This window comes from Arvicanthis niloticus, chromosome 10, assembly GCF_011762505.2.
Source record: "Arvicanthis niloticus isolate mArvNil1 chromosome 10, mArvNil1.pat.X, whole genome shotgun sequence".
Taxonomy (NCBI): domain Eukaryota; kingdom Metazoa; phylum Chordata; class Mammalia; order Rodentia; family Muridae; genus Arvicanthis; species Arvicanthis niloticus.
This window is the reverse complement of record NC_047667.1, coordinates 15,258,443-15,275,114: the sequence shown is the minus strand read 5'-3', so window position 1 is coordinate 15,275,114 and position 16,672 is coordinate 15,258,443. Positions and strand designations below refer to the sequence as shown.

Here is a 16,672-nt window from a genome sequence, read left to right as displayed (position 1 = left end):
CTGTGTGGCCTTCGCTCTCCAAGGCTGGTGCTCCCTGAGTGTCAGGCAGATGTGCTCCAATCCTTACCACCGAGCCCCGTCAGGTTGTGTGCATAATGAGTTATTGGAAAGGCTTCCCTTTAGAAGAATTAAAATTTACATTTATAATCTGTGCATGCTGTCTTCCTTCTCAAAGTGGTGATTTGGAAGTTTAGGGCACCTGTAAGGGATCAGCCTGGATGCTTCTGGGAATGTGCAGCTTTAAGAGTTGATCCCACACTCCTGTCTGAAAACCACCGTCCTCAAAGCTTGCTTCTCCCAAGGCGAAGTCCTAGCATTGATCATACATAGGGAGTAGGTACACCTTCTGGCAAGCCCCTTACAGGGGTGTCCAACCTACAGCCCAGAGAATCAGACGCACGGGCACGCAGACATTGCAATGAGATAATGAGGTTGTCATCTTCAAAATTCACACTAGAGAACTGTGCAATCAAGTTATCACATACATATCTATGTCATCTATATCTATCATATATTTATATTCTATATCTCCCCGAGAGAGGGGGGAGAGAAGGGGGAGGAAGGGAGGGAGGGAGGGAGAGAGGGAGGAAGGGAGGAAGGAAGGAAGGAAGGAAGAAAGAAAGAAAGAAAGAAAGAAAGAAAGAAAGAAAGAAAGAAAGAAAATACCATATGGTTTTACAATTTTGTCCTGGGCTACAGCCCTTGCTTTCTGGGACTATCTGTGACCCAGAGCTTGTATCAAACCCACTCATAAGACTGGTGATATATCTTTGAAGAAGGAAGGCCTAGGGGAGAGTGATAGCACCCATCCTGGTCAGTTATCTAAAGAGGTTTCTTTCCTATCTGCTTCTAGCCTGGTCAACTTGCAGCAGGCTTCTACACCAAAACGTCAGGCTGCAATCCACAGTCCAACTCGGAGTAGTATGGAATCCAGAGTTGAGATCACTTTCAGGCTGGCTGGCTTCCAGCCAGGCTGTTGTAGACGTTTGTTATTCTGTCCACTAAAGCTATGGTGACCCAGCTGTACTAGAAGCTGGCAAAAAGAGCTGAACTCCAACAAAGAGAAAACATCATCTTTCTTCTTGCCCCCATGTAATCAATAATTCAACCTTGTAAAGCAATCTCGATGCCTGGGAGAAGGCTTGCTGCAAAGGAGACAGAGGCCATACAGCATCCACCTCTGCTTCTAAAACTTCTTTCTTTTCCCTGCCTTTTGTACCATCCCTGGCTTTGCCTTTAGTCTCCCTCCATCTGAATGTATAGTTTATGCACATGCCAAGATGTGGGCTGGTACAATTGAGGAGGAGCAGAGAAAGGGGTATTGAAAATAGGGGAAAGAAGAGATCATTTTAAATGTCAGATGGGTCTGTCAATGATTATTGAAGTCACTGCTTCCTCTGTGACATGTGCTATGGGGTGTAGAAGTTGTTGTTACTTGTGTATATTGAGGGCATGAACAGACCATACCCTGTAGAAAGATGTTTACAGCAATAATTAAATCAGTAACAGCAAATATCCTATTTGTGCCGATCACCACTGTGTGTATGTATGTGTGCATGTGTGCATGTGTTTATGTATGCACACATGTGGAGGACAAAAGACAGATTTGATATCACTCCTAAGGTAGTATCTACTATTTGTTTGTTTGTTTTTGAGGCATGGTCTCTCACTTGCTTGAAACTCACTAAGAAAGTTAGACTAATTGGCCAGGGAGCTACCTCCCTGCTCCCAAGGATCCCCCTTCTCTGCTTCCCCCATGCTGGGACTGCAGTACAGGCCTGTGCTGCCAATGTCCTCAAAGTTGCAAGGCAAGCCCTTTACTGACTAGGCTATTTCTCTATCCAGCCCATCACTGTTGGAGCTGGAGTTTCAGGTGGTTACGAGTTGAGTTGCCTGGGTTCAATTTCCCTGGAAGAGTAGTAAGTACTCTAAACCACTGAACTGTCTCTCCCACCCTTTTCTCTTCACCTCAATATTCTAACTTTTCAGCATAACTCTTGGGGGCACTGCTTTCCATAGTCTGATTCCCTGCTCCCAGGAATCAAGTGCCACTGCTGTAGTGGAATGAATTCCCTGAGAAATAATGTCAGTATTTGGCTACTCTCTCCTTCACTCTGTTGCCACGCTCCGCCATGCACAGCTTAATAAGGTGGATTAATAGGAATGACATCCTTGGGGGGATCTGATTGCAGCAATTGTAAAGTCAGCATACATAGCCGCCCAACTAAATTCAAGAGTCCCCGGAAGGATAGAAGGAGGGCCCCTCTCCAAAGCCTTAAAGAGGATTAAAGTTTTAAATGCATGCCATCTTGGTTGATTTAGCAATAACAGGTGGTATGTTCAACAAAGCTTCTGGTCTACAAATCCAGCCTGTAAGAAGCTACCAGAAAGTCACAGGACCCATCTCTGTGTGTCTGTGAGATGGAACACTGGAGCAGCTCCGAGCTGCAGGCAGCTCATCTGGGGTTGATAGACGACTCTTTGTCAGTCATCCCAGCCTGCCAGCACTGGCTACGTCTGAATCTCACTCTCCAAGATTAGGGCTTTGTGGCTCTTTCTGTGTTGACCTTGGCCTGGAATTCTGACTTAGATGGAACCTCAGCTGCTGAGACTCCATAGGCCTAAAAAGAGTTTTGACAGCCCTTTACAGAAAAGCAGTCACTCTAGTGGGACCATTGCACCCACTTCTGGCCTTCCCTCCTCACTTGGTTCATGAATTCATTTATTCGTGTTTGTGTGTGTGTGTGTGTGTGTGTGTGTGTGTGTGTGTGTGTGTGTATCTGTGTGTATCTGTGTGTATCTGTGTGTGTTTGTATGTGTGTATGTACAGGAATATGTGTGTGCGTGCATGTGTATGTGTGTATGTGTGTAAGCCTGTGTGTGATTGTGTGTATGTGTTTGTACTTGTGGTTGTGTGTGTGTGCATGTGCAGGAATATGTGTGTGCGTGCATGTATGTGCATCTGTAGGTCTATGTGTGATTGTATGTTTGAGCACGAACCTGTGTGTGTGCGTGTACTTGTGTGTGTGTGTGTGTGTGTGTGTGTGTGTGTGTGTGTGTAAGAGTAGGCTATACTGGAAAGCCAATGAGCCCCAGGGATCTTCATGTCTCTCCCTCTCAAGTACCAGAATTACAAGTGTTTACCAGATACCATGCCTGGCTTTTTAAGGTGGGTTCTGATAACAGAACTCAGATCTTCATATTGACATGACAAGCATTTTGCTTACTGAGCTGTCTCCTCAGGCCCTCATTCATCCATTTGACAAATACCTTAGAAGCAATGGGCTCTGCTCAAATTACTGGGTCTTCCATTCTGTCAGTAGGTTTGTTGGTAAAACATGTATAAGGGACAAACTCATGCAGTGGAGGGGCAAGGAGCGCCTCTCAGCTTTCCAAGTCTCTTGAGGTTGTCTGTCTGCTGGTCTTGCCTGTTACTTTCTTCTCCACTAATGGGTAATGGGTGGCTGGGCTTCCTTGCCATCTGTACATGTTGAGAAGAGCTCACCTATGGCAGGCAGCAGCTCAGACTTTATCCACAATGCTGTTAAGGTCACACCAAACCGTCCTGCCCTTCATCAAACCCAAATCCCTGCCACTCAGCTACCCTGTGTCACTGCTTCATGCAGTGAGGCTTCGGCTGCAGAGAGGTGGCTCACGGGATTCATATTTCTCAATTCTGTTCATTTATAACTTACAGATGCAATCTGTCAGTGAATATATTCCTTCTGTAAAGCACTCATGTATCAAAAACAGGGCTGGAGAGATAGCTTGGCCAGTAAATCACTTTCTGTGGAAGCACGAGGACCTTAAGGCAGATCCTCAGTATCCTGTAGTCTCATCACTGGGAAGATAGAGACAGATGCTCCCGGGAGCTCACTGGCCAGCCAGGCTTGGCAAATTGGTAAGCTTCAGGCTCAGTGAGAAATCCTATCTCGAAAAGTAAGGCGCATAGTGATAGTAGACACCCAACACACATTCTGGCCCCCACTCGTGTGCACACATCCACACACATGCACATACATATGCCATTCATATATCTTAGAATAATGAAACATGATAATGTATAGTTTCTGGTCATCTTTCTCTGATTTTACTTAGGTATACAAATTCTAACACATCTGTCTATAGGCATGGTTAAAGCACATATTGTGTTGTTTTGTGTTTCTCTTACATAAACAGTACACTGAAATGTCATTCCATAACTTACCCCTCCACCCCCATTGAGAACATTCCAGATCAGCAAAGGGCACTGTGATTTCCTTAACATCCCATAGTATAAGTGTATCTTTTTCCTATTAAGTCTATAAAGGTGCTTTTGCTTTCTAGTATAAACGTTCGATATAATAACTGTTGAAGTTGCACGTTTTAAGTTATTATTGGGCTGGGGCATTAGCTCATGGGATGAAGGTGTGCTTAGCATGCACAAAGCCATGGGTTCCATTTCTAATAACACACACACACACATACATGCACACACACACAATATGTACATATAATATAGATTCTTCCATGGGCTGGAGAGATGGGTCAGTGGTTAAGGATGTTTCATCTCTTACAAGGATGCCCAAATTTAATTCCCAACACCTATGTGGGGTGACATAACTGCCTGTATCTCCAGATCTAGGGGACATGATGCTCTCCAAAGGCACTCTTGTGCACATACCCATGGATACAGACACATATATACACAATTAAAAACAAAATTTTGAAAAGCATAAGACCCCTTAGCACTTGCGTGGATTTATATGTCAACCAGACATCCATGAAAGAGCTCTTTCTGGTTTTTTTCTCTGCCTTCCCCCCCTCAGGCTCTTACTTGAGCTTAAGGTAACTGGACTAAAGGAAAAACAGCCACAAATCTCCTACCTTGTGACTCCAAGCCTTGGGCTTTGGGACGTCTCCTACTTGTGGTTGCTTTTCTTTCTCTGAGGATGTCCTTATTTCCAGGAGCCTCTAACAAACATAGCTAGAAAGAACCAGGTCAATGTAACACTGATAAAGAGAAGCTATTTGATTTTTACAAAAAGTTGCTCATTGGGGGTGTTATTTTCAAAGGTAATTTCGGAATGGTACTTCAGTCTCTTGCTTTTGATTTCAAATGGTTACAAAAAAAAAAATAAGTTTGTTTTGTTTTTTACCACTGTGACTATGCGGCATCTCTCTTCAGCAGCAGCTAGTATTACCTCTGCTGTATATTCTTCCGGAGAGATTTTATGCTTGTGTGTATTTATATGTAACCTTCTGTTCCCACCCATAACACAAATATGCACCTGTAAGCATGGTAGACAGTATAGCAGTGTGGTTAAGTTTATGGTTTGGAAATCAAACTTCCTAGGTTCAAATCCCAGTTCTGTCATGTGTTACCTATGTGGGTTGTGGGGAAGTACTTCATTGATGCCTGTGTCCATTTCCATGTCTGAGAACATTGTGTTGGGGTTGTTACAATGCCAACAAATTGTAGCTCATTTAAGCATTGTAAAAATCCCAACACAATTTGTAAAGTGCTTTAAAACTATCTGGAATATAGGATGCGCTGGTTGGGTTTTTGTGTCCCCCTCAACATAAACTAGAGTCACCTGAAAAGGAGGAATCTCAAGTAAGAAAATACTCCCATCAGATTAGCCTGTAGGCAAGTCTGTGCTCCATTTTCTTGAAGAATGATTGATGTGAAAAGGTCCAACCCACTGTGGATGGTGCCACCCCTAAGCAAGTGGTCCTAGGTCATATGACAAGCCAAGCTGGTCAAACCACAGAGGGCAAGCCAGTAAGCAGCACTCCTCTATGGCACCTACTTCAGTTCCTGCCTCCAGGGTCCTGTCTTGAATTCCTGCCTTGGCTTCCTTCGGTAATGGATTGTGATCTGAATACATAAGCCAAATAACCCCTTTCCTCCTTCAAGGTGCTTTGGTTAGTGTTTTATCATGGCAACAGAAATCAAACTAAGACACAGAATGAGGCAGAAGTTCCTTCGTTAAATCTTAAAAAGGAGAAGAAATAGAGAGAGGGCGGGGTAAAGAAGGAACTGTTCGATTGTATTTCATTTTGTAACACGATAGATCTCAGCCCTTTCCCCGTTTGATAGCCGGGAGAAATCTCACTCTGTAGATAAGTCACAGGCTGCTTGCTTACCAGCTTCCTGGTGGCAGTCGGAGCAATTGTTCACCCTCGCTACTACAGCCACCCCTAGATGAATAACCTCAGGTACGGGCAGTTTGCATTTCTGCAGGTGTCAGATAGGCTCCTCAAAATGGAATCGTGGGGTCAAGGAGAGTGTGCACCTGTGGTGTTGATAGCTGCTGCCACCTTGTATTCACAGTGTTCACACCTGTCTACCCTCTGAACCCGTGGTGTGAGGAGGACCTGTTTGCAGAGCCCAGGAAATTGGTGATAATAAGTCTCATGAACTTTGCCCAAGTGCTAAGCAGCACTTGTACCTCCCCGAGGTTTTAATTTGCACATGTCTTTATGGTAGGAAGGATGAGAATAACAGCTCGTGTGCCCAGGCCTTCTTGTCTTGTCTAAGAACTGTCATCCACGGTGTCCAGTTTTAGATAGAGAACTGCTTATCTACTGCTTAAGAACTGCCAGGACCATTTTATGCATTAAATGTATAATTACTTATTCTTTGTAATTATTTCTTGTGTGTGTGTGTGTGTGTGTGTGTGTGTGTAGTATTTGTTTGTATTCATATGTGTTTACATGTGTGAATGCAGGTACACATATGTGTATATATAGGGAAGGGGCAGAGGACCAGGTCAGTATGTCAGGTGTGTTCCTCAATGGCTCTCTACATTACTTTTACTTTTGTTTTTTGTTTCCCTCTGCCTTTTACACAGGGCCTCTCGTTGAACATGGAGCTCACTGACTAGGCTAGACCCTATGGCTGTTGCGTTCCAGGGAACTGTCTCTCTCCACTCAGCACCCTCAGTGCTGGGATGGAAAAAATATTCTGCTGCATCTGACTTTTATGTGGGTGTGAGGAGCCAAGCCCAGTCTGCATCCTTGTCTTGCAATCATGTTACTCACTTCCCAGCCCCCTCTTTTGGCTTTAAAGATATTTTAAAATTAAATTTATTTTGTAAATTTTTTGAATTTATATTTAGTTGCATCTTTCCCTTCCCTTTCCTCCTCTCCTTTCTCTCCTTTAAATTCATTGCATCTGACACTAATTGTTATTGCATTTGTGTATGCATATGTATATACAAACATACACACATATAAACATATACATCCTCCATTCTGTCCCTATACTGCTACCTGTATGTATACTTTCTGGTCTGATCCTCTGTCACTGGAACACCAATTGCTGTGCTCTCCCTGGGGAAGACCACTGTTCCCAGCTTTTCTCAGTTGCCAATAGTCCTTTGGTACGGTTCAGGCCTCATGGGCTTTTCTTCTCCAGTTTGATGTGGGTGTCATCCTTGTTCAGCTCAGGTTTGGGCAGCCATGTTGGTCAGACATTATGGGTGTAGCTTTGGCTATTCCCAGGAGACACAGTCTCACTGCAAATTCACCCATCCTCTGGCTCTTACAATCCTTTTGCCTTAGGTGTGGGAGTGTGCTGTAGATGTATCCATTGGGACTGGGCTCCACAACTCTGCCTTTTGATTGATTGTGGTTTAATGCAGAGGTCTTTAAACAAGTTCCTTAATGAGTGGTGGAGACCACACTTTCCTGTGGGTATAAGGACAAATGCTTATAAACTGCTGTTAGGGACTGTGCTGGTTTAGTAAATTAGGGGCTGGAGATTCCCCTCCAATAACTGAATTTCCCTAGCACTGAGTAGTTGGTTAGGTTTTCAGTACCAGTCATAATCTTTCTGTTGTTGAGTGGGTCTTAAGTCCCAGTTAGAGAGCCATTGATTATCACCGAGGTGTGTATGCCACTACTACACCCTTAGGGTTACCATGCCATGCTGGTTGTTGATATGGTTCATGGGTATCTCAGCTGGGTAGGATTGCTAGTTGCCTTTGGAAATTTGCTTTTTGGTTTTATTCACTTTTTATTTTTGAGACACACATAACCCATATGCTCAGAGTTTTAAAAATATTTTAATTAAAATATTATTACATTTTCCCCTCCCAGTCTTCCCTCATACCCCTGCCATGTTCTTTTCATGTAACCCCTCCCACTCCCAACCTAGGCTCCTTTTCAAGTTTTTGGCCTTTTTGCTTTGATTACTATTTACACACACACACACACACACACACACACACACTCACACAATTTAGTATTGCATTGCATATATATCCATAGACACACACATATATGTATGCATATATATATATATATATATATATATATATATATATATATATAAAATTTCAAAGCTGATCACATGGTATAGAATAACAAATTGATGGACTCATCCTTGAAGATTAATTCTCCTTCTCTTGGCAGTCATTAATGCCCAGTAGTTCTTTGTCTTTGTGTGGAGCCCTCTGAGACTATCCTTTCCCACATTCGCCTCTTGGTATTGCCATTGTTCAGGTCTTGTTTGGGCAGCCATGTTGTTGCAATATCATAGAGGGAAGTTCCCTGTCTTTTTCTTGGAGACATAATCTCCCAGTAGGTTTCCTGGCCCCCTAGCTCTTATAATCTTTCTGATCTCCTTTCCTAGAGGAACCTCCTCTATTCGAGCTGGGTACCCCATGATCAATTGTTCTCTATTTTGACTGGTTGTGGTTTTCTGAGTGGTCTCTATCTGCTGCAAAGAGAGGCTTCTTTGATGAAGGATGAGCGCTACACTTACCTGTGATTATATGAAAAAGTATTGAGAATGAAGTTAGGAGTTAGTGCTGTTACAGTAAAGTGACAGAACTAGTTGCCTCTAAGATCCATGACCTCACTAGTTAGCCTTAGGTAGTTGTTGGTTACTGCCAAGTATGAATGCCACTGTTGCATGTAGGAACATCATGCTTTGCTAGTTGTGTGGTTCATAGACTTTGCAGCTGAGTAGAACTATTGGTTGCTTTTCTCCTTAGGGAGTTTGCACAGTACCGTCTTCTACATCAGTAGTTCACAATGTGTGGGTCATGACCCCTTTTGGGGCTGAATAACCCTTTCACAGGGGTTGCCTAAGACTATATGCATATCAGATTTATGATTCATAACAGTAGCAAAATTACAGTTATGGAGTAGCAACCAAAATCATAGTATGGTTAGGATCAGTACACCATGAGGAAACATATGAAGGAGTAGTAGCATTAGGAAGGTTGAGACCCACTGTTCTACTATGAAAGTTTGTCCTTAAGGAAGAGACTTTCAGGTTAATGCCAGCTAAATCTTCTGAGTCCTGAGTCTGAAGTCCATGGCCTCTTCAGTAATAAGGGCTCACCTTCAACCTCTCAGAGGCAACCAAGGGCAACAGTAATAGCCTATACTGTTTTGGAAGCCTCTTGGCTTCCGTTGACCAACAATTCAACAAAGAGTTTCCTAATCCCTGGTGCTGAGGTTTTTGTTAGATGTTCTATGGCTCTTGCGGGAAAAATTGTCAGCTCAAAAGACATAACTTCATTTACTCTCTGTCTGTCTGTCTGTCTGTCTGTCTGTCTCTCTCTCTCTCTCTCTCTCTCTCTCTGTGTGTGTGTGTGTGTGTGTGTGTGTGTGTGTGAAACACACAGATCTTGTGCTAGTTTAACTCCAGTGAACTTTATTCCTTTAAACAGCTGGATTGCTGAATGACAGTATTTTTAAAAATCCAAGTTCTGAAATATAGTGTATAAAAGCTAATGTTCTAACAGGTGGAATGGATGGAAACTTTAAAGAATTCCTGCCATGTGAAACAATGCCTCCTACATATGAGCATCTACACAACTCTCTGTGTGTTTCCAGAGCAACTTACCTTCCAGGATGGTAGATCAGTGCAAGAAAATCAATCCTTACAAGCATGCAGTTACAGAAAAAAAAAAAATTACATGAAATTGTATGTTTTAAAGAAAACTGAAAGTACTTCTTTACCTCCCTTTGAGGGTTTCTGGCAGTTTGAATTTTTACTATTTCCACACGCCCAAACTGGCAACTCTCCTGGAGGAGGAGTGCGAACCTAAACCACGCTTGCCCAGACACCTGCAGGCAATTACTGGGTAAAGGTCCCTGGCTGCTGGTGGGATATGTTATCTCTCTCAGCTGCAAAAAGCAAGCATGCAGACTTGAGACCATCGCTTCTGCATCCAGTGTCATTATTCTACCTTATCCATCCCAAATCAAAGCCATTTGTTGATATACAAATGGTCACACATACCAAAGCTCATTGAATCAACAATCTTTCAAACTCTTCCATGTATATGCTTAGGTGGATATTGAGTTAGTTATTATGTTCATTGCTGTGGCCGGATACCTGACACAAAACAACTGAAAGATTTATTTTGGCTCACAAGTAGGAGTGTCCTGCCTTTTGACACTGTGATATGACATTACCATCCACAAATGTGCTGGGCCACATCCACAGCTGTGCTGGTACACTAGGCTGGTAACAGCTTAAGTTTAAGAAGGATACAGTCCGTCATGGGGGAGATAGCAAGGGCATAATGCGTCTGCAGTCAGGAAGCAGCATTCAGAGAAGAAATGGGACCAGGCTATCAAACATCATGGCTGATCTCCAGTGACCCACTTCCTCCAGCCTTCTCTAGATGCTCTATAACCTTTCTAAGTGATGCCACCATCCAGAGAGCAAATGTTGGGACACATGAGCCTATGGAGGACATTTCATTCTCATTCAAGCTACAGCTGTCACTGTGATCTATAGCAGATGACAGGAGAGAGTCTGACGATGGGACCTGGACAGGTTACTAAGCCTCAGAAAGTAGCACCCAGGCTCTGGATCTGTGCAGTAGAGATCATGAGACCCTTCATCCTAGTCCTTTGAAGCCATTCTAGTCAGCTTGTCATCACTGTGTGCTTAAAATGCACAAAACACTTAAACTAATCAACATAGGAAGAAGAAAGATTTGTTTGGGTTAACAGTTTTGAAAGGGCTGTGGCGATCTCTCAGTCGGCAAAGTGCAAGTGTTATGGGCCTGAGTATGATCCCCAGAACACATGCTTTAAACAAATCTATATGTGGTGGTACATGGTTATAGTTTCAGATCCTTTAGGCTCACTGACCACTCAGTCCAGTCTAATTAGAAATTTCCAGAATACCTCAAAAATCAAGATGGGTGGTTCTGGCCTCCACATGTACACACACACACACACACACAGAGAGAGAGAGAGAGAGAGAGAGAGAGAGAGAGAGAGAAACGGGGGTACCACTGTTCTTTTTAGGAGCATACATGCTGTGACCTGAAACCTCTCCTTGTACCCACCTTCGAGCTCCCCATGCTGGGGACCAAGCTTTTTCCACACAGGCCTTTCAAGGGCACAGTGTATCTAAATTTAGAAATGGAACTAGGTGGGCTGGCATATGGTAGACACCTGAACAGTGTCTGACATTCAGGAAGGCCTTTACATAGGGCTGTTACAATTGTTACGCCTTTGAGACAGGGCCTTATGCAGCCTCGGTAGAGTCAAACTCACACTATAGCAGAGAATGAATTGAAGTCCTGATCCCCACGCCTCTACTTCCCAAATGCTAAGGTTACAAGTGTGTACCATTACAACCAGTTTATGCAGTGCTGTGTGGAACCTAGGGCCTCATGCCTGCTATGCAAGTATTAAGTATTCTATCAACTGTGGTGCATCCCTAGTCTTGTTATCATGGGTACTATTGCTTAACTGTAGTTAACGCTCAGCTTAAAAAAAAAAAAAAACAATCACATAATCATCAGGGATGCCCTACTTCGACGGCCCCTCTGTGACTGGACAAGATACCCTCATTCCTTAAGTCGAGTGAGCTCTGTGGTCTTTACAGAATGTTTCTTTGTATGTGTAGGTGAGTAAACGTGTACATGCAGGTGCATTTGTGTGTTGTGTGCACATGTGTGGGGAAGCCAGGGGTCAATAACAGATGTCTTCCTTAACTACTTCCCCATATTAGTCTTGGACTTGGGGTCTCTCTCTCTCTCTCTCTCTCTCTCTGAACCTGCATTGTTGGGCCAGTTGAACACTAGGCTGCAGGGATCCCCTCTACCTTCCCATGTAGAGCCTGGGAAGATCTAGGCCCATGTTACCATACCTGGGGTTTTCTCTATGAGTTCTGGGGATCTTAACTCAGGTTCTCATGCCTGCATGGCAGGCTCTTTGCCCACTGAGCCATTGGCCAGACCCTCAGGAAACATTCTATTATCACAGCGCCTGTCACCACGAACCAGCTCTTTGATTCAACTTGTCCTGGGGTCAAAACTGCTTCCCAGAGAATGGAGTTTTCCCTGAGAACTGGGCTTTCCCAGAGAACAGGCTGTCCTGAGCATGCTGTCAGTGCCTGCCAGTGCCTCTCTACTTGTCCTTTAAACCCCTAAAAGCAGGGTCCCTATTATAGGCACTTGAATTACTCCCTTTGGGATTTGATTTGGGGGATTTAATAAACACTTGGTTGGTAGCCATTTCTCTATGGCCATGTATCAGGTGATAACAAAGATAATATCTGGATATGTGGTCTGTGCTGCTGGCATGAGATGGTTTGAACAACAACCAAGGGAAAAAAACATCTTGTTGTCTAGTATTAAAAAGTAGGAGCTGATTCTGAAATAGACATTGTGGCTGGAGGCATGGCTCCATCAGTAATATGCTTGCCATGAAACCATGAGGACCTGACTTTGATTCTTACAATCTATACAGAAAAAGCTGAGTGTAGGGGCAGGAGACATGGTTACAAGGATGCAAAGGACTTGAGTTTAGCTCCCAACACCTCTGTAAGGCAGCTCACAACCACCTGTGATTGTAATTCCAAAAAAATACAATCTCCCCTCTTCTGAAGTCTGAGGATACTGCATTCATATATACATATACATTGCATATACTAACATATACACCTACATTGTGCGCATGCACACACACACAGTGAGAAACAGAGAGAGAGTTGTGTGTGTGTGTGTGAGAGAGAGAGAGAGAGAGAGAGAGAGAGAGAGAGACTTTATTTTAATAGCTCTTTATTCATGGATATCAGCAACTAAAATTGCTGTTGGAACAACATTCATCATAGGTTCTTTGTCTTCTCATGCCCACCCAAAAGAACTCCCAGGCTCCAAGAAGTCTGAGTTTTCTTACCCCATGAGCCAGCTCCCAGATCAGGGGATAAGAACCCTTTCTGTGGGAGGACTTAAGGAAAAGCTATACACTCGGATTTGGGCACAAAGAGATGGCTAGATTGCAGATTGCATATGCTAACCCCACTTCTCTGGCCTGTGTTGCAGGGATCCTGTACCGGAAGTCGTGTGCATCGTCAGCAGCCTGTCTCATCGCCTCAGCTGGGTACCAGTCCTTCTGTTCCCCTGGGAAACTGAACTCCGTGTGTATCAGCTGCTGCAACACCCCGCTTTGCAATGGGCCGAGGCCCAAGAAGAGGGGCAGCTCTGCCTCGGCCATCAGGCCTGGTCTTCTCACCACTGTCCTGTTCTTCAACTTAGCCCTCTGCTTGGCACACTGCTGAAGCTAAAGGAGATACCGACCCCTGCTGCCTCATCTGTCCTTCCTCTCTCACCTTCCTGAGTCTCTTCCGGGTGTCCTTTTATTCTGGGTAGACAAGGGAGTCTTTGTTCCCTTTCAAGTAATGCAAGATTGCCGTGCACAAATACTTTTGTAAGCTTTGAACCAATTCACTCTGAATTTCTGTGTGTAGTTGAAGAAAAAGCATGGAGCAGAAAGTCCAGACCCTCCCGTCCCAATCTGGTTAACCATCACCAAGGCTAGCCTGGAAGAATCAGCCCTTATAAGTCATTGAGATATGCAGCTGCCTTTCCCAAAGCCTTGAGCTTCCATGCTGGCCCAATAGGAGTCACGGTCTATTCGGGAATGCTGCGTGAAGGTAACTTTGCTTTTGTGAGAGGGAAGAGCCACTTTCTGCTCAAGGCTTCTGAACTTGACATTCACACTTCCTGCTCCTGTAAACTATGTTCTGTGGTGGAACCAGCTGGTTCGGTCTCTGAGCCAGTCTGTGGTGACTCAGGACTCAAGGGCTGGGGCTTAGCCTCTAGGGGCTTAGCCTCTGCCTGAAAAGTGCTTAAGAAAACCTTGTTAGTTCTCCTGGAGGAAGAATTACTACGCCGGGAGGCTAGAAAAATGAGGGGGCTGCGGGTTGAGCTGGTGCTGTTCTTGGTGGAACTGAATTGAGCACGCAGGCGTTTCTCCTGGTTGGCATGCTGCAGAGTCAGCCGGCAGCAGAGTACCTGCCAAAACACCTTCCGGAACTGCTGAGAGGACACATTGTAGAGGAGAGGGTTGACCACGGAGCTGAGGTAGAAGAAGGTGTCGGAGAAGGGAAGGAGGATCATGTATGCCTTGAAGTACGACTTGGTCCAGTCATGTTTGGGTTTGGCTGCAGCCATGATCCTTCGTATCTGATTTGGCATCCAACACACAGCCAGTGTCACCACAATGAGTCCTGGGAAGGCGAGAACAGGAGAGAAAAAGAGAAGGGGAGAAAAACAGCATGAGAGCGAAAATAAATAAATAAATAAATAAACCCATAAAATATTCAGCCCCTTGGTTCTGTTGCTTACTGGCCGGGAAACGTACCAATCTTCAGTGTTGTGCTTGGCGGCTTCCTTTTGCCACCGGCAAAAGAATTTACTGCTGCTTCAAGCTCAGGGGACTTTGGCTATGTTAAAAGCGTTAAATGCTTTCGACAGAGTATTTATACCTGTGGATGCCTGTTAATTCTCAAGATGTTTTTGTTGTTGCTCGTGTATCCAGAAAATATCTCATGTTGGCCATAAACCTGGTTTTGTCTTTTTGTTTCTAGATGGGACCATAAGCTATAGCCATAGTAGATGAAATAGTAGCTGTTTTATAAACAATGAAGTCAGATGGAAGTTGTTTCACTTTGCCTAAACAAATACATTTTTATGATGCTGATTTTGTATCCAGTTTCAGGAGAAGTAAAACTAGGGACAGGTAGTGATGGAGAAGAGGTACCACTCAGCCCTGCTCCTTGTGCATGAGGCTCTGACGCTCCAGAACACCCATCTAATTGCCCCATGCTTGCATTCTAGATTATAGAGTAGCAGCTACTTCTAAATCTGACAAACTGAAATCACAAAGCAATGTGTGTGTTTGTGTGTGTGTGTGTGTGTGTGTGTGTGTGAAGTAGATGATATATACCTGTATGTCCCAAAAGGTATACACACCTTTATCTATATCAGCATCAGTGCTTCCTTTAAAATACTTTTGGAAGCCCCTTCCACCTTCACTTTGGAAAGTAAATTGTCCCCAAACACCAAAATATCTAAAACTCATTTCGTGTACAGACAGGGGCACACCTTTCGCTTTTGTAGTACTGAGCTGCAGTGTAGTTGGCCAGGAATGATCAGGCCCTGCAGAAGCAGTACCACTCAGCCCACCCTGAGGATGGGCACTCACTTGCATGCCCCAAGCTTACATTCTGGCTCCCACGATCACAGCGAATTCTACAGTCTGACAAACACCTGAAATCACAAGACAATGACTCTTTACTGACAAAGCAAGGAAACAGGCCTGGGGAATCTTTCGGACTTTACTTTGTCTTTTTCTGAGAAGCTGAGCATCCAGAGCAGATGTGTCCTATGAGAGGGGCTGATATCTTAAAGCAAGAATTTGATGGCACTGAAGAGATGGCTCCGCAGTTAAGATATAAGTTCTGCTCCCAGCATACATCAGGTGGTTGACAATGGCCTGTCACTCCAACTGCTGGGGTGGGGCATCAGACAGCTTCTGGCTGCCTCAGCACCTGCACTTATGTGCACATCCCTCCCCACATAATATATATATATATATATATATATATATATATATATATATACACACACATATATATATATGTATATATTTTAATTGTGCATTTTACAAGTACTTCTTCTCACTCTGAATCCAATTTGCTAGGGAACTACCAGGAAGTAAAAACATAGTCACTGCTTCCTGCCTAGGGTAGATGGTAAGTAGTTCACTAATTAAGGATCCAGAGCAAGCAGAAATGCCCATGAGCCCAGGGTTAGCCCAAGTATCCCTTGACAGTACATAACTCAGCTGCCCCCAAAGACAGACCCTCTGAACAAAACCCATCTGTCAGCAGAGAGGGCCTGGGAAACTCTAGTCCTCTGAATTTCCAAGGATTCTTTCTGTCAAACCTCAGCCAGGGCTTTGAAATATACACAAAACTGCTTATTTCTTTCCTTTGAATTTGCTTCCTTTAGAACACTTAGTAAATCTAAGAATAAAATAGGCAAAGTAACATATTGATCTGGTAAAAAGGCTAAATAAATAAGTAAATAAATACTATCTCAAGACAGGTGCAGATTTCAAATCACCTTGTTACAATGGCTGGATGAAAAAATAATAACAACAACAACAAAATACTCACTTTTCTTATTTAAAAAGAAAAATCACCTGCCCCAGGAAACTGGTACTTTGAAGAGCTTCCATCTACCCACCCCGATTTGGTCTGGACTTTCTACAGCTCTGAGCGACTAGTTCAGTATTGATTGTGAAGGAGAAGGTGCCTGCATACATGGGGAAGCTGAACATTTTCACAACGCTTCAACCATCATCCAAGAATGCATTTGTTAGAATGTGGGGATTGAGCACACAGCTTCCTGTGTGT

At 43.9% G+C, this 16,672-nt stretch overlaps 2 protein-coding genes across 3 annotated transcripts in view; one reads left to right on the top strand and one right to left on the bottom strand.

Annotated features, from left to right (window-relative positions):
• Lypd1 (LY6/PLAUR domain containing 1) overlaps positions 1 to 14,952 on the top strand; it is a 42,205-nt gene extending 27,253 nt beyond the window's left edge. For both annotated transcript variants that reach the window (XM_034513355.2, XM_034513354.2), the window contains one exon: positions 13,293 to 14,952. In XM_034513355.2, coding sequence (XP_034369246.1) covers positions 13,293 to 13,528 — 236 coding nt within the window. In that variant the 3' untranslated portion in view covers positions 13,529 to 14,952. The remainder of the gene's footprint in view (positions 1 to 13,292) is intronic.
• Positions 13,965 to 16,672, bottom strand: part of Gpr39 (G protein-coupled receptor 39) — a 207,449-nt gene continuing 204,741 nt past the window's right edge. The window contains exon 2 of the mRNA XM_034513353.2: positions 13,965 to 14,479. Within this exon, the coding sequence (XP_034369244.1) occupies positions 13,965 to 14,479 (515 nt within the window). The remainder of the gene's footprint in view (positions 14,480 to 16,672) is intronic.